We start from the raw sequence: 26,651 nt of genomic DNA, 5'->3' as shown, positions 1-26,651 counted from the left end.
ATTTCGCAGCCTTATTATTATTATTATTATTATTATTATTATTATTATTATTATTATTATTATTATTATTATTGTCCATCGCTGTGGAGTAACAGTTATCCTGCCTGACCATGAAATGAGCGGGCCCTAGTTCAAATCCTGCTTGCGACAAGTTATCTGGTTGAAGTTTTTTCTGGGGTTTTTCTTCCACCCAATAAAAGCAAATGCTGGGTAACTTTCGGTGTTGGACCTCGTATTCACTTTGCTAGATAACCACAGCAATTGTTAAAGCATCGTAAAATAATAACTTAAAATAGAAATTACTATTATTATTATTATTATTATTATTATTATTATTATTATTATTATTATTATTGTTATTATTATTATTATTATTATTATTATTATTATTATTATTATTATTATTATTATTATTTAGCTTTTAGCTTTTAAGAGAATAGGATATAATCTTCCCAGATTTTATCCTTTAATATTTCAGAGTTATTCTTACGTTCAGTTAAGATGACTCAATTCACAGTGCTTCTGATCTTGCATTATCATGTGACATGGATAATCAATCTATTTATGTCAGGTACTGAATTCTGAACTAATTCTGCCCCTCAACAATATGAAACTACTCTATTTTATAAGAAATACAAAGGTTTTTTTCAGTTCTTTTATAGTCACTTCAGAACTAAATATTAATAGATTAAGTTGTTTCACATTATACTCTATGTTTATTTGTTGTTGTATGTGTTCTTAATTTTGTAGTTACTTGTTCCGGAGTGGCAATGCTGAGCATCCTTCGGACCGATTCTACAATACCTCAGTAGAAGTTCTACCAGAATCTAGTCATACGAGCTTGAGTAGGGTCGATTACAATGCCACTAGTGATGGCTATGTCATTGTAGGTATGTATATCTGATAAGCAACATCCTTTCCTGATAACTGTATTATCGGTAATTTTATTACAGCAAAACATTGAGGTACCGGGACCCATTTTGTATATCAATAAGGTAGCAGAGGGTAAGTGTGCGCGGTCGAGTAAGAGTGCTCTCGTGAATTTTTCATAGTTGGTATGCCTACTGCAAAATTGGCTTGCATTAGTCCATTGAGTATGGATTATATTGACAAGGTTGAGACATACGTTAGTCGAGCCACAGAGGAATCTCTATTTAGAAAGGTGTGTAAACATTTTGTTTGAAATCACATGTAATTTTTTCAAAAGAAAACTTGAGCTTTCTACAGAGTTATAAGTCAGTCAGAAGGAACATGTTGACATTAAAATTAAGTCCTATTTGTAGCAATGAAGTGCATGAACTAATGTCCTATGATCGTATTGTGCTGCTCCTTAGTAACACATTCTTAAACTGACTCGATGTCGGCTAAGAGTGTGCACAGAATGAGTGGGTAAGAGTGCGTGAGTTATGTTTAAGTTACAGAAGATTTGATGCATTTGTATGCGGCTCATTAAATCTTTGATCAAGCTGGTGGCAAAAGTTGTTGCTGGCAAAATAGGACATGACATAACATGTAACATATTTTTGCTGCACCTTCAAATCAGTTACATGCATTTAAACAGGTTTTTCAGGAGAAATAAAATCATTTTTCATGTAATGACTGAAATATACAGAAAATAGCTCAATATTATTTTTTTACGATATAGCTTATAAATTGTGAATTATTTGGGGACTCCATGTTGACAGATAAGGTCTGTGGAATCTATACCAGTAAACATAGTTTATTACAGACTTTGTCTTTATTATACAAAGAAATGAATGAAGATATGCATTTAGAAATTGTATACGATTCCATGTATGAAAAGAAAACTAAATACATGACATCTGGCAGTAGCTATTTTAATAGAACTGATGTAAAAATAGGAGGATATACCTTTGAATTAGTACACCAGTTCACTTACTTGAGGTCCATAGTCCAAATGAACAATGATGCTACACAAGAAATCAAACAACGGGTCAAGATGGCCAATAGATGTTATTTTGGTCTGATTCAACATATGAAGAGTAACATAATATTATCAAGATCTGTGAAGGTCTCATTATGTTGTTGTTGGTGTTGTTTTCTAATGCCAGGCGTTTGACAATAAAGTCATTTGACCTCTTGCACTCCAATATTTTTCAAAGATATTATCATGACCAGCCACTGAAGCACATATTTTGAGGTGTTCTGAATCCATTATATAAGACCCTCATATGACCAGTACGACTGTATGCCTGTGAAACGTGGACTATGAACAAAAATAATGAACAAATTCTCCAGTGTTTCGAAAGAAAAATATTGCGCAGAATTTATGGCCCAGTGTGTGACAGGGGTGTATGGAGGAAAAGATATAACCAAGAATTGTATTCTCTTTCTGAAGATGTGGAAGTCTCTAAATACATAATGTTAACCAGGCTAAGATGGGCAGGACACCTGATAAGGAAGGAAGAGGCACAGATCCCAAAGAGAGTAATGCTAACACAGCCGGATGGGACAAGAAGGAAAGGAAGGCCGAGATCGAGATGGATTGATGGAGTGGATGGTGATGTGAGAGCTCTTGGAGTGAGAAATTGGAGGATGGTAGCTTTGGATCGCGATGGCTGGAGACTAGTCCTTGAGAAAGCCAAGACTCAGCAATGAGTTGTAGAGCTACTGATGATGATGATGATGATGATGATGATGCGATTTCATGTAAAATAAATGTACAAGTAAACAAACAAAATAATAATAATAATAATAATAATAATAATAATAATAATAATAATAATATGTTGGTTAGGCCTATCTTTAGATAGTCCAAATAGCTAGAAAATCACGTGTTTTATTGACTGTGCAAAGATTTAACATCACTGACTACCTCTATGAACCATTTTGTTTCTCCACTGGCTAAATTAATGCCATCTAGTTGGTGTTGGCTATTCTTGGGATAAAGGGTGTAAGAATGATCAAGCTAGCAATGAAATAGTCGCGTGGATCCTACTTTCTGGTGACATAATTTATGTACGTACCGAAATTTAAAATAATTTCTGTCGTCCATAAACTACAATATTATGGTAGTAGATATACATTGCAATAATATTTTATGTGTATCTGAAAGTTAGAATTTATAAAACAGTTATATTACCGGTTTTTCTTTATGGTTGTGAAACTTGGACTCTCACTTTGAGAGAGGAACATAGGTTAAGGGTGTTTGAGAATAAGGTGCTTAGGAAAATATTTGGAGCTAAGAGGGAGAATGCAGAAAGTTACACAACGCAGAACTGCACACATTGTATTCTTCACCTGACATAATTAGGAACATTAAATCCAGACGTTTGAGATGGGCAGGGCATGTAGTACATATGGGCGAATCCAGACATGCATATAGAGTGTTAGTTGGGAGGCCGGAGGGAAAAAGACCTTTAGGGAGACCGAGACGTAGATGGGAGGATAATATTAAAATGGATTTGAGGGAGGTGGTATATGATGATAGAGACTGGATTAATCTTGCTCAGGATAGGGACCAATGGCGGGCTTATGTGAGGGCAGCAATGAACCTCCGGGTTCCTTAAAAGCCAGTAAGTAAGTAAATAAGTAGGTGTATTTGATATGATTGAAGTGGATTATCCTAGCATGGAGCCCCCTTAAGTGTGGGATCCGATTGGGATAAAATCGGCTCAATCGGCTTAAAGCCAGCCCTGATGCTAGGTACAATTGCAGTTGATACTTTGTCAATGAATAACTGATTAAATATCAAATTTGTTTTATGTATCAATTACTTTGTGTTGTAGGCAAATTCGACACAATGGGTGTAGCTGAGGGGACAGTGGACTCACAGCTTGGCCCCATCCGGGTCCTTCGATTAAGTGTACACAGTGAAAGTGACAACTGGGCCATCCTGAGTGAGGTATGTAATAGCTACATTCATATTGTAGCATAGCTTTGTGGAATTGCTTGGCACTGTGTTGCCAGATGTAGTTTTCACAGAACTGACATAGAAACTTGCGAACGGTACTGTCATACGATTTCTTCTTTAGGAGAAATGTCTCAACTAGAAATAACTGTTGTGCATACTATATGTTACCATACTGATAGTGAACACAACGTTCAATAACAAGTACAGTAATGCAATATCACTCGGGAATTTTAAGCCTACTGTAATGAAACTGAATGCCTATCCGCGCTGTTACAGCTTACCGGTGAGTTGAGCAATGGATTGCGGGCAATGTTTTCCCCGACGTCACCTGCATAGTGCGGTAACTTTTCACTGCCTCTCTTTGTATTTTAGGCTTCATTATCACAAAAGCCACTTGAAAAGTGTTCCTTAAAAGCAGGAATTAATTACATTATCTTATGGTAATTTTTTTTCTGGGACTTAACAGATTATTCCTTAAAAAACGGGAATGTTAAAACTGAGTTTTACTGTATATTTTTAAGTACTGTAAGAGGGATGAAGTCACAGAAGAATGGAGGAAGTTACACAACGCAGAACTGCAGGCATTGTATTCTTCACCTGACATAATTAGGGACTTTAAATTAACCTTTCGCTGCCTCTCTCTGTATTTCAGGCTTCATTATCACAAAATCCACTTGAAAAGTATTCCTTAAAAACGGGAATTAATTACATTATTCTTATGGTAATTTGATTGGGCTTAACAGATTATTCCTTAGAAAAGGGGATGTTAAAACTGGGTTTTACTGTATGTTTTAAGTACAGTGAAACCTGCCTTTGTGGTCACTTCATTTAAACGGCCACCTGGCCAAAAGGCCAATTTTCTCTGGAACCAATTGGATTTTCCATAAGATCAATACAAATTGTCTCTTTATTTAGCGGCCACCTCATGCTTCGGCCAGCGGCCGGGGTCTGTTCGGATTGGAACCTGACTATAACAGTCACTGTCCAACAAAAAATTTTTTCACGGATACTGTCTGACCTATTTTTTCGATGGTTAGAGGACAGAGAACAATATCACGAGGACAATAGCTGAGTGTACAACAGTACACCTTCCATACCTTGGGGTTAGTTGGTTACTGTTTTATGACTCTTTTGTCACTTTCCACTCCGACCCTGCACAGCTATAAATTCTTACTCGTTCTTAGAGGATTGAAACACGGACGTTTTCTATCGAAAATGTCACAGTATGTTTTAGGTCAGTAGTTAACCATTCGAATTTTTTTATTTTTTTCTCCTCTTTCCATCTTTTTCTATTTGGACCAGCTTTTACGAATTTTTCTTCTTTTCATTCAGTTGATTCAGAGGAACTGTGACGTTAGTTTGAGAGAGAAATCATGTCTAAAAATAAATCTAGAGTGGTGTTAAGTTTAGAGGTGAGACGAAAAATGATTGAAGAAAGTGAGAAGGGAACATCTGCGAAAAAAATTGCAGAAATATTCAAATGTGGAAGGACACAAATACACGGTATAATTAAGATGAAATATTAAAAGAATGGGAGAAAATATGCATGGTGGCCAAAAAAGAAGAGAGAATCTGTGTTTAGTAATGTGAATGATTTCGTTTATGAATGGTTCAAGTGTGCGAGGGCGAGAAATTTAGTTTTGAAAAGGCTAGTTGCCAAGAATGGAAGAGGCTGACATTAATATGCACGATTGTTGTACGCGCACAGTACTAAAATGTCAATGAAATTCAGTACTTTCATGCTGATTCATAAAAAATCGCAACCTTAATCAAGCGGCCACCTGATAAAACGGCCATTTTACAAGGTAACTTCAGATGGCTGCTTTAGACAGGTTTCACTGTACTGTAAAAGGGATGGAGTTACAGGAGAATGGAGAAAGTTACACAACGCAGAACTGCACCTGACATAATTAGGAACATTAAATCCAGGTTTGAGATAGTTTTTTTTTTTATTTTAGTAGGTTATTTTACGATGCTTTATCAACATCTTAGGTCATTTAGTGTCTGAATGAGACGAAGGTGATAATGCCAGTAAAATGAGTCCGGGGTCCAACATCGAAAGTTACCCAGCATTTGCTCATATTGGGTTGAGGGAAAACCCCGGAAAAAACGTCAACCAGGTAACTTGCCTCAACTGGAATCGAACCCGGGCCACCTGGTTTCGCAGCTAGACACGCTAACCATTACTCCACAGGTGTGGACTTGAGATGGGTAGGGGATGTAGCACGTATGGGCGAATCCAGAAATGCATATAGAGTGTTAGTTGGGAAAAAACCTTTGGGGTGACCGAGACGTGGATGGAAGGATAATATTAAAATGGATTTGAGGGAGGTGGGATATGAATATATAGACTAGATTAATCTTGCTCAGAATAGGGACCAATGGCAGGCTTATGTGAGGGCGGCAATGAACCTGCAGGTTCCTTAAAAGTTGTAACTAGGTAGATGACTCTCTTGTTGTTCGTTTGTTTGTTACAGATCAATATCAACGTCAGCTGACACAGGCCTACCCCTCACTGAAGTATCATCCAATAGGATTTAAGTGATTCGAGCTGTGATAACTTTTTATACAGCCGATCGGCACCATGAGCTGTGCCATATTTTGTATTACAGTTTTGAGGTACCTTCTTTCCTACTCATTTTGTACGAGGTGCAATGGGTTGGCAAGAGTGTTGGCATCTTCTAGGGCACAGACTGTAGTTCCAGTACAGAAGTGCCTCCTTGAAAGGGAAGGAATTCTCAGGGTTTGGAGTTGACGTTAACACTGCAGTGTAAATGGAACTGACACACTTGTGGCCTGAAGATGGAGGCGAGGTGGATTAAGAGTTTCAGTACTCTGATTTGCTAGTATTTTCTAAGTAAGTGACTGAAAATAATATTTCAGAGCAAGTTTGATAGCTGCAGTTAAGAGATGTAAGTAATCTGATATTGAAATCCACAAACTCACGGCATATTCTCCAGTCTCATCATCATCATCGTCTCCCTTATCTCCTGGCAGAATCCAATTCTGCAACAGCTTCTTCATCTTTTATGTTTTCCCTTCCTTCGTAATTCCTCAATAACTGTTTGTCTCCACGTTTGTTTTGGCCTTCCTCTTCCTCTTTTCCCTTGAGGATTCAGTCTAAAGCCATCTTTTCAACAGATTCATTGCTTTTCCTTAATGTATGGCCCATCCAGTTGCATTTTCTTTTCTTTATTTCTGATTTAATTTATTTTTTACCTCTTTTTTTCCATAGATCTTTATTTGAGATTTTTTTCTGGCCTTCAGATGTTTAATATTTTTCGTAAATATCTGTTCTTTAATACTTGCTATTTATTTTCTCTAATTTTACTTGTCTTCCAGGTTTCACACCCATGTATTAAAAGTGAGTTGACTTTACTATTCAAGTGAGCTGGAATTTGATCCTCTTCAAACTAGTTCTCTTGGATTGGTGTACAACTTTGAGTTGACGTTACTATTCAAGTGAGCTGGAATATGATCCTCTTCAAACTAGTTTTCTTGGATTGGTGTACAACTTTGAGTTGACGTTACTATTCAAGTGAGCTGGAATGTGATCGTTTTCAAACTAGTTCTCTTGGATTGGTATACAACTTTGAGTTGACGTTACTATTCAAGTGAGCTGGAATATGATCGTTTTCAAACTAGTTCTCTTGGATTGGTATACAACTTTGAGTTGACGTTACTATTCAAGTGAGCTGGAATATGATCCTTTTCAAACTAGTTCTCTTGGATTGGTATACAACTTTTTTACCATTTTCTTTCCTGAATTCATCATTTCATGTTGAAGCTTTCAAACTGTTTCCTCCTCCCCTTCCCGTGCCATTATTTTTACTATGCAAAAAAGGGATCTCGAATAATAATTTCTTAAACATGATGTGACAAGTAAGGAAGTTCGTAAACAATAATTCAATTCACCAGAAACTCCATAACAGATGGTAACATTCATAAGGTATATCATGCTGTAAAATCATTTCTTTTCCTGCAAAAAAAAAAAATTCAGGTACTTTACACCAGAATTGTTCACAAAGTCTCTTCAGCTTCCTTTGAAACTTTTTCCAAACTCTGTTTATGTTTTCTAGTTATTAAAATTGTCTTTGTGTTGCATTTCATATCACCATTGCCTTCAAAATATGTTCTTTGTTCCTTTCAAATATTTTGTTTTCCTAGAAAATAGGAAAAGTTAGAGGAATGGAGTAATAAAGATAGTAAATGGTTTGTTAATTAAACAAAAAACTCTCTAACACAGTGTCACCTGTGCAGGTGCAGTATCGTGATAAAATATAAAATTGTTTACAGCAGTAATTTCAGGTCATTTTTGCCTGAATTTTGCACAATGTCTTTTCGGCATCCATTGTAACATTTTTTTTTTTCTTTTAAGTACTGTATATCTTAATCTTGCTTTCAATATCATCATTGTCTTTGATACACGATTCTTCCAGATAGTTTTAGCAATTAAAAAACAGATAAAACTCACAGGAACATGGTATGATTATTTGTCAATTAGTCAGAAACTTCATAGCAGACAGTACCATGTGTATAACATACCCTTAAGTCTCTTGCAAAACAATCAATTGTCACCTACATTTCTCACAATCTATTCACCATTTTTGTATAGCTTTGGCTACTGTATTTCAGCAATAAAAATGGGAACAAGATCTGGCAAGTAATGGGAGCATTAAAAATAATTAATTAAAAACCCTGTAACAGATAGCAATCATGTTTGCAAGAACATTTTCATGATGCAAGATCTATTTTTATTTTTTGCCTATAAGATCTATTTGTATTTTCTGCCAAAAGCTTGGATCACTGACTTTTTATAAAGTTTTCAACATGTTCACATACCGGTAGCAACACAATCACTTTGAGATGCAAACACTGTAATAAATATTTATAAATTACCAGTACTTCTTATGTCGTCAGTTCGCGAACTTCGTCAGATTTCATTAGTAAAATTCTCTACTGGGTTTCTGAACCAAATAGTAACTATTGGTAGTAATGGGAGGTTATTACGTTGTGGAACAGAGCGCGTATGAATTGCAAGGCAGATGCTGATAAGCTACCGGCAAATGCCGCGCGAGACGCGGAGTGGAGTCGTGTAGTACAATAATCTCCGTAAGGCAGTTGAATTTCAGAAAATGTAATATTACTAGCGAGGAAGAGGTGGTGGGAGAACCATGATGTTTTAAAGATTAGATGTACCTTTGTGTTTAGGAAAAAGGGAGTTAGGAAAAGTAATAAAAAAAATCCTACATTTTGAAATTTTTACAAATGGCTTTAACCACTTGACTGGCCCTTCTTATGAATTTCTAACAGTCACATTGAGTAGGAATTTTTGTATTTTTTCATTTTACTTTAAAACAACCGTAGATCATAAGCCGAATTCATACCCTTTCTCAATATTAAATTAGCATAGAAACTTCCCCTCTTTAATCTACCAACTGTTACTAAATTGCATATACTTGCGTTAATATTTGTATTGTGAGACATGCATGGAGGGAGGAACCAGATATCTTATAAGATTACGAATTCTGTACTCGTTTGAAACTTTAAAAAATTCACTTCAGCGATTTTCGAAAATTTCAATGTGTTACCGAAATACTTACATAGTTTTTTATGTATTTCAGAGTTTTGAGGCTCTTTGTCATCTGTTTATATTAGTTGACTTTATTTTCTCTAGTCTGTTGTTGAAGAAAGAGGGTAAAGAGTTTATCCTACTACGTAACTTTATTAATGCTGAATGTTTTCAAATATAAAATAAAAAAGTAGTATTTGGAAAGTGGATGGCAATGTGTCGTAAATATCCATTATTCTTTTTGCCAAATTTCTCCATTCTGGATTTGTTTTTATACTATAGATTGCTTTGTATAAAGTATTTTCATTTATAAAATTTAAAAATGGCTTGTGAAATATGGACAATAATATGACACAAACACATCGTATCTATTTCCCAAATTACACCATTCTGTACTTTTCACTTCTTTAGGCTACTTGTGCAGGGAAATTTTCATTTACGAATTTAAAGAATATGGCCTAAATATGTTAATGATTTTCTTCAGTTTCGCTGTTCTAGTTATTTATCTCCATAGACTTGGTAAATTGGAAGTTTTCATTCATAAAATTCATAAATATCATCTAGAAAGTAGATGATAAAGTGAGAAAACTACGTCTTAGATATTGGTTAGCTTTCGTCATTTCTAAATTTTAATTTCTCTGTATTCTATGTACTACATTGAGAGTTTGCATCTATAAAATTTAAAGATAGGACTTGTGAAGAAGATTGTAAAATGACACAAATATCACTATTCAAAAACTTTGATTTCTCTAGTGCATTTATTATATCCTGCAAGATAAATAATTCATTATATTTTAGACAGTCATGCTGTGTCTTTCTTTAAATGAGAAAAAGGTGAAGTTTTTTTTTTTTCCAAAACATTGGGTTGTTCACCATTCATTACATATTACTTTATTCTTATTCAGTTTATTTAGTTTTCCTTCAATGTGGTGTACATTTACATTATTTTTATTCTTTGTGGCTCATCTATCTTCTTTGCATGATGTTAGAAAATAGTCATACCTCCATTGTAGTTGTTGCTTCAGTGGTGACATCCTTGGGTATCTAGCTAATCTACAAGAGGCTTTCTCCACAAGCGGATTTTCTGCCAAAAATATCCCCACCTTTGTTTATACGTTGATACATTGATTTTTTCACTCAGGGATGATAATTAGGGCTAGGATTTTGATGAAATTGCATCTTTTTTCTAGTAAGCCAGAAACACAGCTGCTTTAGTATTTATATGTTATGTGATAAACTGAGTGTTTTAAGACATATTTGTTAGGGCATTTGTTTGCATTTTTTGCCTGTTTCGGCTCATAAGAGCATCTTTTGTTTTATTCGGTCATTTTTGAGGCATTTTCATTTAATTTTGGCCATAAATACCCATTATTAATGTAAAATAATGTTTATATTCTTTGATATTTTCTCTACATATTTTGCCCATTAATACCCATTATTTTGTGTAATATTTTATGCTCGACCATGCCGAAATGTAGTAATTATACACTTGGTAGCAGACCTTTAATGCATGTCATTAAAGTACACCTACTCATTAAAGGTCAGGTCTTTCAGCCAATGACGACTCAGGTTACAACTGTTCAGCCAATGACAGGTCAGCTTTCTACCGTTATAAAACCGCAAATATCGATTATTCTCGGATATGCATTCGAAAGAGAATTAGTGAAAAGTCACGGAGGCTGGAAATCCAATACTGTCGCAGAAGGTTATGTTCTGTTACTATAATAATTAGCGTTAATTGTAAATAATATTCAAATAAATTCAATTTGTCATCTCGTTTTTCAATGTCTAATTTAATTTCAATGTTATCTCTGTAGGTTCTTATGGCCTAGCAAGGTCAATGTGGACATCTGTTCCTCGGAAAAAATCAATACTTTCGCGTCTGCACATATCTCACAACATACGGGACATTGCTCCAGGTCAGATACAATAAAATTAATAATATCAAGTTAGAAATATAGTCGAGCATAAAAAGTCGTATGAAACTCGCCTATAATGGTAATTAAGAAGCTCGTATGAAAATTAAGAAACTCGCTTGCACTCATTTCATAAATATCCATACTCACTTCTTAATTACCTTCATTATAGGCTCGTTGCATAATGTACTATTAATCGTTTTTCTACACAAATATTGCCATTTTAATGTAGTACACCCCATGTAACGAATCAGTCCAACCACCCCTTTAATATAGACTCCTCTATACCTGCTAGTTCCAGATAAGAGTGGCCTTGTGGTGGACTGCATGGAAACTACATTAGGTAAAATACTCGTAATTAATTAAAGTATACTGCTGAGAAAAAATTATGTAAAATTAAATAAACTTGAAATGTTGGTACTAGAATTTAATTTAATTACTAGGCCTAGTCTAAATATTAAGTAGTACAAAACCTCTTTTCCTACTAAGCCAATTATGTAAGACCAATTTTTAGGGCATTTTTAAGGGCATTTTTTAAAGATTTTTAGGTCATAAATGCGTTGTTTTTAAGACATTTTTTCATGATTAATAGGTCATCAAAATCCTAGCCCTAATGATAGTATTCTGTACTGGATTTTGTTAGAAATTACTTTTTTGGATATGTATACCAGTACATTTCAGACAACCCCCAATCTCATACCAGATAATCCAAGGAATTCTGCTATAGGAGCTTTTCTTCTCCTGATTGGATATGACTGCCTGGTAGAACATCTGCATAAGATTGGCATTATTTCATCAAGAAATTGTGTTCTGTGTGGAAGGGATGAACCCATAACAGAAGCCATCTGATATATATTTTATGTCAACATTTACATCCATGTAATGTGGACCTCGCAATTTTGTATCCAGTGTTACAATTACATTCATTACAGATATATCTTTTGTAGACGCTCTTCTAATTTAGATTCATACCTCTTACTTACAGTCCCTCATTATTGTATCCTCCTCTTTTCCTTACACTCATTCATTATTTACTGTAATCTCTTACTTTTGTCCCCATCCAAAGTGATCAGTATTTCCACCTTTAAAAACTAACGACTTAATTTAGATAATTCAAAATTGACACATCTATAACTCCTTTCTTGATTTCCAGTTCACTTATATCGAACACACTCTGTTTCTAATAATACTTGTTGCTAATCCTTACTACGTCACTATCCAATCGGATTGTTATTAAGTCTATTTCTTAAGGAAACTATCTAAGTAACTGCAAAACAGCAAGTCTTTTGAAACACTCCTAATGTCTATGGAAAATATTGGACTTTAATTACTTTATTTCTAAAATAGCTGAGCAATGGGTGACAACAGTAATTAAAAAATGAATACATGAGAGTGTAAGTAAACAGTGGAATATTGTATTAAATAAAAATTTAATTCAGAATGTCCATGAATGAAAACTGTGGCTCTTTTTGATTATATACAGAACATGATTGTTTGACTGCCCATCTACATAAAGTAAATATTTTTCCTATTCCTAATTGTATACTTTGTAAAGAATATAGTACTATAATGGATATGACACACCTCAAGAACTAAAAATTTAACAGCTACAGGTCTGTCATTATGATACTGGGAAGCAAGAAGGCAAATGGAAGAACTCTAATATTCCAAGCATTAGCAACAAACCAACTAACAATTTTACAGACATCTTCATTTTTTACATGCTTGTTATACATATCTGCAGTGTAGAGGAGCAATACGAATCAATGAGAGAGATTTTTAATTTTGAAAAATATTTTCAATTAAACTTCATATATGTAGCATTTCTTTTTACACTATACTACTATCAATCAATCAATCTTCTTAATGTATCCAGCTGTTTGCTGACAACATAAAATCCACTATAGTCCACTGTAGTCTATTCAGTTGTTGTTTTTCACGAGAAATGAGGGGTATTTTGATCAGTGTTCATTATAGATACCCGTTGCTAGTAGCCAGAGTTGGGGTTAAGCAATATATACTGCAGGGCTGTGTCTTCTGCAACTGGTACTGATGATTTTAATTTACTTCTTTTGTGGTTTATGGATGGACAGTATCCTCTTCAAGTGATATCTCTATCCAGTGCTTTTGCTTCAGTAAAGTCTCATTTTACAAACCTATGGCTCAACAATTGGCTCTCTTCTGACAAAGGAAAAATTTTACAGTCTGTACAAAAGAAACCAAATGACCTGGAAATGTACAAAAACTTGCCCAGACATGTTCAAACATTTTTAACAAGAGCCAGAACAGGTCACATTGTCACTCAATTGTACCTACACCGATTTTCACACTATATTACAATAAACACATAATTTATTTTTTAGAATTTTTTCACTATTGCACTGTGAAGAACACTTTTTTTTTTTGTTAAGAATTTAAGATACTCTTTTTATTGTAGGGCACAAAAAGAGGGAGATGGAATAAACAAATGAGAGAGATAGAGTGAACAAACTTCTGGATATCATGGTTTTAAAGTTCCTTTCGAAACTGGCATTACTTTTATCATCATAATCATTATGGTTTGTTCTGTTTATTTAGGTCGTCATCTCATCGTTTGAATATGTTCAACACCTCTGTTACTAATAGGTTTACAGCTCTTCAGTAGTGAAATATATTTTGGTTTATTTATCATCTATTAGAACCTTTATATTAAATATTTGCATTTCTTAACGAATGGTGCTGATTTTACCTCAGCTTGTGTATCCAGAAACATGTTTCAGAAACTTCATCTCTGCTGTGTGCAGTTCCAAGTTTCTCCACAATACAGAAGTATTGGGTGGCCTTTTTTATATAAAATTTCAGTTGAATATTTTTGTCTTTTCTGAGTGCCTTTAATGGATTTGCATGTGCATTGTAAGTTGTATGCAATTTATTTTCCAAGTCTTCTCACTATCCCAATAATAATAAAAATAAGAAATTATTCACTTGTTCTGTAATTACAGCTTTGTTAAAGACATTTAGTCTGTAAACGAACTATTTGCTTTCAAGACATACATAAGTTTTTCCAACACATTTAAATAACTGTCATATGTAATTAAATCCAGTCTAAAGTAGTGTTCAGAAACACAATGCTCTTTGTCCAGGTCATAAAGTATTACAAAATAGAAAAGACAATTTACAAAATCCACTACTCCATTTGAATAAAATATGTAGAGAATATTGTGTGAAAATGTCATTACAAAAATATGAAACTATGGCTTTTTGTGGATAGTACCCTGTGAAAACACAAATAGTAATTGAAAAATCAGGTTATAAAGCTAATATCAAACTTTTAATATCTGAAATGTGATATTTCCTAGTATCAGAATGAAGATGTAAATAACAGATTAAATAAATTTCAATCAATATGTTGAAAATGTGGTTCACAGTTATTAAAATTTGTGCTTCTCGTTCGAATGACAGTGAGAGTTTGCTTGAATTGTAACTTGTTTTACACAGACGATTTAATTGCCTTCAGATGAGAAAACTTGTTTAATTTAGACCCTTATACTGAATGTTGCTTTTGGTTCTCAAATGCAAATTGTTTTCTGCCTTAAATTAGAGATTGAGTCAACATTATTATTGCTAACATTACTTTGAAGTTAGTTAATCTGTTTTTGTGTATTCAACAATATTATCAGGTTGACTTGTTTCATTCTTGTCGTGTTTGCAGGCAAAATGGTATCTGGTACCATACTTACTGTTAATACACATTATCAGGTTAATATATTTTTCCTTTCAGCTGCATCTGAAAAGTGAAGGTAATATCATTGCTCTACATTCTGTATAAGCGCCCTCTTTTTCTCTCCATCCCACAATATCGTTTGCAGTATTATCATTGGTTGTGTTCTGGTTGTGATAGGTCATTATTGCATTTGTGGGAAATCATTTTACCTGCACAGTGTTGTTTTAAACAAATTTTCTTTGAAAGCAGGGATATTGTTAATTTTAAACCAAATAATAATGTTAAGAATTTTTTTTTTTTTCAAGAATTTTACTAGAATCAATTGGATAGAGGAGAGAATGCAGAATCATTTCAAGTTTTCATGATTGATTTACAGAGCCTGTTAACTATGTACATAATGTCATAGAAGATGACAAAAATGTGTATATCTTTATATATGTATTTTTAAGAAACTGTATTCTACATGTAATATTCTTTAAATACTGCAATTTCACCTGATTTTTTGTTACCAAGCAATTTAATATTGGCGATATTAGAGCAGTGACATTAATGAATAAAGTACCGATTTTTTTTTAATTTGATGCTTCCTCAAAAACATTAAAGTAATTTTAATTGGCCTTAAATGATAATGCATTGAATCCTGAGTTGACATTACACTATTCAGTTGTTGCTTCTCGACCAAAATTTTGTAACATTAGTGTCTTGAGTGTTAGGCTTTCTGAATATAATATGTGTGTGTGTGTGTGTGTGTGTGTGTGTGTGTGTAAAGCCTACCCACTTCACTTCGCGTGGTTCAGGTTCCGCATATTGCGGACTGCGACCCATTTTCAAATTTCACACCACTTCAGCGGACCACGTTATGCATGATGTGTATCTGTAAAGAGTTATTTCGTGTACTAGGGTCAGTGTATGTTAAGTATAAATGTAGTGTAGGGAATGAGTGAGGAGTGCCAGCACATAGCCTACTCCTGTTGAATAGCACCAAGAGGGCTGCCAGACTTAACTTCCCCATCCAACAGACGAATCACTATCAACAGTGACATATGCCTTCCCTTCATATGCATTGGGGAGAGATTTGGGATTTAACCCAGGCATATTGATGCACAATTTAGTGATTAGAAGTTGTGCACCGCCATCTCTCCTGGTCCCAAGGTAGAAATTTTACAAGAAAATTTCTGACCCACCGGGAATCGAACCCGGGCTGGCTAGTCTGGAGGCAGACACGCTACCACAGAGCTAACTCGGCTGATTGTAATATGTAGTTCACGAAGTTTATACAAGGCCAAGTTTGATTGGAGAGTCAGAAGTAGAGATGGTTCAGTACCTCAATTTCTCAGTATTTGATATCGATACCTATTTTAGATTTTTGATATTCAATCTGATTAGTGTAATATGTATCTAGTCAGTGATGTATGAGGGGGGAAAGGAACTGGCCACCATATCCTAGTATCTCCTGGCTTAGTAGCCTCATGAGTGATGTCTTATTGGTATTACTTACGAGGTTGAAACCTGTCTTCGGACAACAACATACTACAGGGTCAAAGATTTTGTTTCTAGTGTAAAGAAACACATGGAATCAAAATTAGTTTTTCGAATGGACTTCTAGAGTGATTAAAAATAAACTGTTGCTCTGTCTTCTACATGTATAATAAAAACATGATTTTGTTCATGAGCCAATATTGCTTCTTGCTTCTGTCTTTGGGACATTTTAAGTTTGTTTTGTTTTATTTAATTTTATTAGCAGTTTCGTTTAATGAGTTTTAAAATTTTTATTTTAATGAAATTGATATTTCTCTCATTTAATTTTTGTTAATATAATTTCATTTAGAATCTTCTTAGTGTGTTTTAAGTATTCATCATTTTATAACTTCGCCTTCTCTGCTGGATGTTTTCAACTTACCTGTTTTGCAATTAATACATAAGTTTTACTGTGTGTTAATTAAGTTATAATTAATATATCTTTCTAAATGAATGGAGGAAGCACTGGTGGATATTCAAGAGGGGTTTATATTGGATTTTATTTATGGCTGGTGAAATACAGAAATCGTGACATGTCAGAGCTTTGTTCTGTTTTTATCTCCGTCTGAAAGAGGGAAGGATAGTATCCGTTCTGCTGAGGATTGTTACAGATGGTTAAATCTACTTTTCTGGCCAATGACTGAGAACATGCTATGATCTTGATACTCCTTCCATTCTATGTTTGTTTAACTAAACATTTTTTTTGTTTCCTGTAACTGTCCTAACCTAAGACTCAGCCCAATACACGTGAGAAATGTATTTAAACATTAGTGAAATTCAATCAAAATATAGTGAACAGTTATTCAACAGTAAAAAAAAAAAAAAATGCCTCTATGCTATATGTCTTTATCCTAGATATGTTCGAGTCTACTTTTTCAAACTACACTTTGGTATGCCTTTCATTAAAATGTCGCATTTCCATGTTACTTACAGACTTAAGTGCGACAAAATTTAATGACCCATTTTTCTTCATTTCATTTCTTTTATAATAAAATTAATTGAATTTTTTTCTTTCATAATAATAATAATAATAATAATAATAATAATAATAATAATAATAATAATAATTTCTTCAGCTATATCATGATAATAATGCCATCATTTCAGTCAGTAGCACAGACTTGTGTGACACTATATGTGTTCACTTTCGACCCATAACTATATTCAATTTGTCAGGGCTATTCAGATATAACAGACTTTACACAGCAGGTATCTCTCAATATAACAAGCACTATGTCTTGAAATGTTTGTAATTTTAAAACTTTATACTTCAAAACACAGTCGAAGCATTCAGCAGTTAGTAAAAGCCCACTTAACTGAAACAATGAAGTAAAATTACATACCATATTTTTTGGGCCATAACACGCACTTTTTTATTGAGAAAAAGATCTAATCTAAAATATTACTGCATTTTATGTTCTGAAGATCTGTTAGTGTATATCAATGAGACAGCTACCGTCTTGTTTTCGTCCCACTGCAAGGCTACAAATAAGGGTGAATGCTCTTTAAGGACTGCAGTAGGTAGAGAAATCAGCTTTTCCACATCCTGAAATAAGTTGTTTTGTGTTTATTAGCGGCCAGGGATGTATTTTGGTCCTGTCAAGTGAAAGTTATTTTTTGTTTACCATATTTATGCGCGTAATTTCCCCCCCTCGCATAATTCCCTCCTGATATTTTTAGAACATATTTTTCAGAATTTTGATTTACCGTGTAAATCCCCCCCCCCTCTTATTTTAAAAAATTGGGCACTCTTTTTACCTTTGAGAGCGTTTTTTGTAAAAATTCCAAATATTCTAAAAATACGCATGAAAAAACCAAGATTATTATCTATCCCTTCTACAGTGAAAAATGCTAATGATTCCTGTAACAACACAGAAGATGATCTGAATTTGTTATCTGATGAAAGTAGTGGAAAAATGGTGCACGTTTATTTGCTTTATGTAAATAATAACTTAATTTTAACAACAATGTTTTACATATGAAGTTTAACACTGGCATCATAATTGACACGCAGCGGTGCAAAGAAAACTCGCAAAACTTCCTATAATCACTCAAATTATATATAATTATTATATTTGTAGTTATTTAGTATTAGACATTAATTTGATTGGTGGATGAGTTGTTTGATATTTATGACGAGTTTATTTCCGATATTTTGTAGTTATTGCATAATCTCCATCTTCGATTTTTCTCTTCCGAATTTAAAAAGTGGGGGGGGAGGGGAAGTTACGCAAGTAAATACTATGTATCTTTTGTCCCACCTACGCCCTACCCAAGAATTGTGAAACCAGTTATAGCTGAATGAGAGGTGACAACTGATTCTGCATGTAATGCTTTAGGGGTTAAGCAGTTGTTTGTGCACTACCGAAAATAATACCCATGGATCATTAAAAGAAATATCTTATCTGAAACAGCTCCTCCTCCTTTAATTTGGATAAATGGGGTTCTGCTGCACTCAGAAAATGGTCAGAAAAAAATTTTCTTTTAATTTTTTTTTTTCTTTTCTTTAGAAGAAGAAATTTGAACTCAGGTTTCATTGTATGAATCTAGTGCCCTTACTTGAAAACAACGATATGACAGATTCCACCCCTTTTTCGTATTTGGTTATACCATTTCAAGGCCTTACATTGAACCATTGTTTCTGACAGTTGTCTTCCCATTGCACCTCCACCCCAACTTCTCGCTGCTCTATGTATTATTCAGTGTTGTACTGTGTCAGTTTTCTACTTTGCGCTGCACAAGCTAAGATCAGGCTCGCTTCGTTTCCAGCAGGTTGTCGAGCGCTGCAGGTGGGAAAGAGTGAGCACTTGCTCAACTTGAGTATGCTCTCGTTTCTTCCAAGTACTCCCTCTTTTCCCACCCTGTTTACATTTACATTTACATGAGTAGAATAATAGACTTTGATATAGTTCCTTTAAAACAGAATTTAGATGATAGTGTAATACATTTTTATACGCCCGATTGGGCCTATTCTAGACCAGTGGTTCCCATGCAGTGTGTGCAGTTATGTAGCTTTATTTTTGTATGATTTACAAAGACCAAACCTCTCCTTAGTCTAGAAGGGAGCAAATTTCAAAGACAAAGTCAAGGAGGGGTAAATGACGTTCACAGAGGCACCTTTCAAAGCTGTTAATGAAGTTGTACAACCAAACCAAACCCATTCGAGATACGAGAAAAGGAAAAACACAGAATTGGAATCTTAGAATGACAAACCTGTAATGTAAACATGTGCTTCTTCTCCATGCTCGAATGATACTTCATGCAATCGGGTGGATTCATGCACATTTGCTCCCAAAGAAATCATAACATTTGAATTGACACTCCATATCTGTTGCGAGTGGATTCTTTGACAGTCTATCAGAGCACGCATTTACACTGACAGTATTGGAGAGTGGTGCAATGTTCTCTATCGTAGCAAACACAGCTGAAGACATGAAGCAAGTCCTTTCTAGTTAGGGTGACCAACTGCAAAGATGAAAAATGAGAAACATTGAACAGTTATGAGGAACATTTTTTGCTACCATGCAGTTCGAATTATTGTTCACAAAAAAGAATTTTCTTAATAAATTTGTATTTTCTACTCTTAGCAAATGCCAGAATGCCTTCATTTTTAGGACTGTTTCAAAAAACTGTTTTTCTGTTGATTAACTCATCTTAAACATGCAAATACAAGGTGATGTTCACTGATTCAAACAAAACGAATAAACATTTGAGGTCTTAGTTTATTTGAAAATTCCTTTTCTTGCATTTAAACTGCCCATGAATTGCCTCTTTTTCTGAGAACTGGCATGAGTCCTCTCTCCCCTTCGTTTTGCTTCTTGCTGGTAAACATTTGGCTTTGTGCCCTTTTTGTTGTATAATGTCTATATTCGACACACATTGATAGAAAAAATGGAACGATTTTGTGAAATGGAAATGATATTGACGTCATTTCATTTGGTTGCCATGGAAATGCTTATATCCAGGGGCGTATGCAATTGGGGGTTTACCGCGTTTGAACCCCACCCCTTGAGCTTAAAAAAAATACATATTTAGATTTGAATATTTTTTATCCATAATTGTTTTTCCTTCTCTAATTTTTCACTGTCAGAGTAACAAAATCTACATCGACATAAAGTATAGTCCTCCTACCCCTCCTTCAATATAATTCCTGTGCTTGGTGCTGCAGCACGTTCAAATTATAATAATGCTATCTTTATTATGGAGAGACCTACCGCCTAGTACAGCCTTGCAATAAAATGAAGCCGACACAATATAAAATTTAACTTGTGAAACATATTAGGAAGGTTGTTTTGACAGTTCTGTAGTGCAGTTATTAAATAGTGTGCATTGTCGATTTTAAACTCATTTTAAGAATAGTATTCACCTGTTTGTTAGTTTGAGTTCAGACTTTATTATGAATCGTGCATTTGACAGTTCATATTTTAATAATAATAATAATAATAATAATAATAATAATAATACTAGTAATGATACATATAACATTTAAAATACCCATAATGTGAATTGTAAACAATTTGAATAATGAAACACCCCCTCCCCCTTGACAATTCTGCGTACGCCACTGCTTACATCTTATCCAACAAATTCAACAATGTGAAATAAAATAGTCTACTGCTATACACAAGAGTAATCCTCATCCTATACCTAATCTACTTGGAATAGTGTATTGTAATCCAGATATTAAAAAAAAAATGTTATTCAGTTGTGCTTTGACTTGAACACAAAACAGACGTGTGTACAATACATGCATAACTATAGAAAGTTAATACAAGCTAGGCATTGCATAGAGATCGATAAATAACAATAACAATACTTACGAGATATTCTCATGTGCTTATATAATACAGCATACCATTTAATTGTTAATTCATTGTTTGTGGCTCAAAAACAATTCTTTATTTGTCCCCTTAATACCACATTCAATTTTGATGCTTCATTATTACTATTGGAGGATTGACTGTTAGTCATAGCTTATTTCATTTCTTTCATTAGTCACACTGAAATCTTACAGCAAATTGTATTTATTTGTCCTAATTCCATTACTCTTATTCCTGTATAGACATTACACGCAATTATAGGGATTTCTCTGAATCCGGTCACTTTTTTTTTACCTGCTATCATGTTGGTTTGATTTGGTTGGGTAACTTCCTTGCAAGTTTGGAAGGTTTCCATGTTAGAACTTCAGCAAGATACGAGTAGCAAATAATCTGATTACTCTACCTAACCCCACTTGAACCCAGATGGTAGCTTTTATATACCAGTATGCATTGTGTTAATAATAGTCATTGCACAGTTACTGTATAGATCTTTTTTTCTAGTAATTGGCCTAGTATTAACCTGACACGTTCAGGCAGCATTTTGGGAACCCCTGCTCTTGGTCACTGTTATGCACCTCCGTACAACCTGCTCAGGTTTCTATGTTGAAACATGGTAACTCCTCCCTTGCCATTTGAACTGGCCAAGTGATGACGATTTTTAATTGAATATCAGTGTATTAACTGCAAAATTCTACCACATAGAAAGTCATTCAGAAAGTTTCTGGACTGAATATTTTTCCCCACATGTCAGTAACTTTCAGTTGTTTATTCTGTTCAGAGTCAGAGCCTGCTGAGTCATTTCTTTTTAGGACAAGATGTAGCACTAAACTTTGTCTAAGTATGCCCTCGTAACAACGAAACTGTTAATGAGCTTATGTCGAAACTTCACCTCAAACTATTCTTATACTTAGATCTCCACAGCGGACAGACAAATATAAAAAATTATATGTCCATACTAACTGTAATGGTATGAAAATTTGTTTGCAAAATCCTTATGGTGAAAGGGGCAGAATTTTCCTTTGCCATTTTGCGTTACTTCTTTTTATTTAGTGGAAAACGGAAACATTACATACATTCTCTCTTTACACTTGTTAAATATGTCACTTGTGCACTGAAAAAAATCTATATAAAATCTATAATTGATCAATAGTGCTAAATATTGACCTCTTGACAGAAGAAACTATTTATCTTCATAAGTTGGTATGACTTTTGCTGACGTCATATGATTGAAACATGTAGCTAACGAGAAAGACAGGCTTCAGCATGAATCAAAGTCACGTGGTTATCATGGTCTAGTCATGGCCATCTTGACAATCGCCTAATATAAATACTTTTCAAAGTTCCAAAAAACAAAGGAATTGCTATATTAAACTCATGTTAAACGTGCATTGATATATAAACTAGTTCAATGTTGGCCATGTTATGACTAAGAATGTGACGTCGTGCCTTAGCCTGTCTTTCTCGTTAGCCATGATTGAAACATGTAGCTGACGAAAAAGACAGGCTTTGGCACAAATCGAAGTCACGTGGTTATTGTGGTGTAGTTATGGCCATCTTGACAGTCGCCTAATATAAATACATTTTCAAAGTTCTACAAAACAAATTACTATATTAAACTCATGTTAAACGTGCATTTATATATAAATTTGTTCAATGTTGGCCATGTTAGGACTAAGAATGTGATGTCGCGCCGTAGCCTGTCTTTCTCTTTAGCCACGATTGAAACAGGAATTATGACCATATAAATATATGTGCATAACATCAGATAGCCTCGTGGCATTAAAAGTGTTAAAGCCCAGTCGATGTTCTTTCAAATCACTTCAATTTCCTCTGTACCTAGATATCTCAGAAAGCTTCACATATCTTTACAGAGAAGGGCTTAATTCGACATATCTCGTGCTATTGCTTTAATCAAATCAAGAAATTACTCAGCAAACTCTATTCCAGTGCAGTTTTTCATCTGGAATGCACCAGAATGATGTTCTGGAATGAATATGATTTAAAATTTTCACAGTGTTCATTATGTTCAGGGATTTTTGGATTTTTGCACCATTCTGTAGATGAAGGAACATCAGACATTTCAGAACTCCATGTTGAGGGAGGTCAAGGAAAAGGAACCTGGTTCAGTTCTGGAGAACAGCTATTGATAATGGATTCAAATTGGTCTTTCCTGAACTTTTCTTGATAAGGTTAGTAATTAACTCCAAATCATTGAATATATCTGCATCTATGACATGTGCAAAAACTACTAAATCTGGCACCACAATATTTTAGGATATTCTGCTTTATTCAGAACAGCATTCCATGGTCTAATAATTAATTTTGTAACTGTCGTAAGAAATATAACATTAGTCATTATTTAATTCGAAGTGTTTTATTTAGATAACAAACGTGACAAGATAGTTCATTTACCATCTTTCTTACACTGTTCATTTTACACAAAAATTATTTGTTACCTCTGCAACAATGGGGTCTGCAGATTTTTCCTGGAAGGAGGTCAATTCACATTTTTTCAATACCGTAGGTAAATTATACATTCGTGGCATTCCTACTATTTCATGGTTCGTAGCAAAACTTGTGACTATTAGTGTATGTGATGGCACCTAATTGAGATTCTTGATATTAAACTTTAACTGTTAAAATTTGTTCTCTTTTCCTCTATAGCAGATTTCTCACATTTCGTTGTTTCTATTTTTTTTTTAAGGAGTTTATAATGTCCATTGTAAAACAATATTAGAATACTATAACAACTTAAAAAAAAAAACTGCATTCAAATGTTGAAGTTTGAATTAATCTTCCTTGTGCCTCTACATATCTGAGATCTGAATCATTATTACGATCGAAAATTTAAATAATTTATAGTTTTAACTCTTTGCAGTTATGAACTAACATAAAAACAGAATGCCTTTATGTTTAGTAATAATGGACACTCGTATTTAATGTGAATCTTAAAGCTGTTGAAATATGTAAGACCATTTTTTTGCGTATACTCATTGAAACATTAAAGAAGAACAATTCATTATTACGTTATTGCATATGTTTCATTCATATTACAGGAATGTAAAATGTAGAATAAATTTACAATATAAAGCATAGTATAATTACAATAAATTAGTAAAAATGCTGTTTAAAATATTAAAACTTGTATTCAGTAACAATAGTCATTCATTACAAGGTTCTTTGATATATTGTAAATTGTAATTCCCTCTATTACGTTTCCTAGTAGAGACATTTCATGCAGCCTTTGCAAGATACCATTGGCTGGCATCCATCTATTGTCAGTATCAGAAGTTGCGTGATATTTCTTAAAATAGAATACATTGTTACATCAAGATATTTGATAGCCGTCCCAACCAGGGTTTAATAATCGGCCTCCTAATCAATTCTAAATGAATATTTATATTTAATTCAATTTTTCCTTCAATAAAATCCTAGTTAGGTAGAAAGAGTAATGGAACGGAGAAAAATTCTCTCCGGTGCTGGGATTTGAACTAGTTAGGTAGGCTATCATTGAAAAATTTATTGGAAATGCAACAAACAATTTAGGCTACAAGACAAATTACATTTTATAAAGAATATAAATGATGATTAATTATGCTGATCGATGACTTCAGTGCAGTGGAGGATATCATGTCCAGGGTGCTGTCAGGAACTTTTAATTTTCGGAAGACTTCTAAGGACTCCTGTGGGATTGTGCCTCTAGCCCCAATCATAATACCTATAAAGTCCCGTGTCTTGATGTTATATTTGGTAAATTGCCCGTTTTTCTTTGCAGACTTCTCTAGGTTGTTCCTCGCTGTTCTCAAAACGGACTGTGGGATCGAGAATGAGTCCACAATTTTTTTTTCGGTCTATAACAATGATATCTGCTCTTCGAGTTGAACCTTCAGCAGAAAGGCACCCAATTTCGTCGTACACCTCATACTTATCAAACAAATAAAACTAAAGAAAGTAAATAGAAATTATTATTCATAAATAAATATTATTCTCGTAGTTAGGTCTATATGATTTTGTATTCCATGTAAGTTTATTTTTATAAAAATAAAAATTAGAAACAAATAAAACTATAAAGAAAGAAATAAAAATTATATTCCGAAACAAATATAGAATCCAAAAATAGCTACTCTTTTCTCCTATTATGTCATTTTTACGTATCAATAGCAATACAGTACAACTCAGTGATGCATTCTAGGGTTAAGAAATGATGTTAATGGAATAATCTATTGTGAAAAGGAGCCTAGTGTGTGTAGTTTTTTCTGAGTTAATAATAATTTTGTTTTCATTCAATGTCTTGTCGTTAAGACATAGATTTCTGAGTTGCAAGTTTTGCAGTGCGTCTTGTTTCTGCTTGTGCTTTTAAGAATGAAGTACATGCTGGAAAACATGATGATAGGTTATCCTGTGCTTCAATTCAATTCTCGATCTTCCATAACTACTTCATTCCAGTGTTGTGATTAATTGAATGATTGATTACTAAGATGTTAGCCTAAAGCCTTGGACAGCTATCAAGGTTCTAACCTTACATTGTCACAGTTGTGTCTAAATAAACACATTTTAAACAGTTTATTTAATGGCGTAGTTCCATGCTGACATGGGTAAGGAATGCAGTTCAGAAACTTTCTGATTAATTGCTGTAAATACTTATTTAATTTTGTATTTTATTTTAACCATTTTATTGTTTTTTATCACTGGTATTCATTTGAAATGTGGGGTGAGGAGAGTATGTTAAATCTTATTTCTGGTGCTTCAGTAGGACTCTAGTGGCAAGTTCTCAAAGCTTGAACGTGACCTCATTGTTCATAGACGGCCACATTGTTCTCTCCCATTAAATTTGTACTCTGTAAACATTGTGTATCATCCTTATTGAAGATAATAAATTTGACTTACAGAAAATGTCATGTGTAATTAAAGAAACCCTAAAAACACAACTAGAATACATAGGTTATTCGAAAATTAATGGCAACACTGCTAGTATTCAGCTCCTTTAGCAGTGACTAATGTAAGCAGGGAATATGAGAAGTACCGATAATGATGTCTGATGTGTGTTATCGTAAGTGGTAAGGTAATAATCTCATTTATGCTCTATATACAGTAATTGAAGACCTAACATTCTAAATGTGCTAAGTGACAATTTTTTTAAATTTAATTTTATTCAATCTAAGGGAAGAACATCCATCTGAGAATATCATACTAACAAGGAGAGGACATGCTCTGTATATCACGGAATGGAATAAGATTGTGTGAGATG

At 33.9% G+C, this 26,651-nt stretch overlaps 1 protein-coding gene across 4 annotated transcripts in view; it reads left to right on the top strand.

Moving 5' to 3' along the window:
- Mgat4a (alpha-1,3-mannosyl-glycoprotein 4-beta-N-acetylglucosaminyltransferase a) overlaps positions 1-26,296 on the top strand; it is a 112,664-nt gene extending 86,368 nt beyond the window's left edge. For all 4 annotated transcript variants that reach the window (XM_069814772.1, XM_069814791.1, XM_069814780.1 and 1 more), the window contains exons 9-11: positions 751-890; positions 3,750-3,865; positions 6,352-26,296. In XM_069814772.1, the coding sequence (XP_069670873.1) occupies positions 751-890; positions 3,750-3,865; positions 6,352-6,372 (277 nt within the window). In that variant the 3' untranslated portion in view covers positions 6,373-26,296. The remainder of the gene's footprint in view (positions 1-750; positions 891-3,749; positions 3,866-6,351) is intronic.
- Positions 26,297-26,651: the final 355 nt, after the last annotated feature.

The sequence above is a fragment of the Periplaneta americana genome, chromosome 2 (assembly GCF_040183065.1).
Source record: "Periplaneta americana isolate PAMFEO1 chromosome 2, P.americana_PAMFEO1_priV1, whole genome shotgun sequence".
Taxonomy (NCBI): domain Eukaryota; kingdom Metazoa; phylum Arthropoda; class Insecta; order Blattodea; family Blattidae; genus Periplaneta; species Periplaneta americana.
This window is presented reverse-complemented; position numbering and strand designations above follow the sequence as displayed.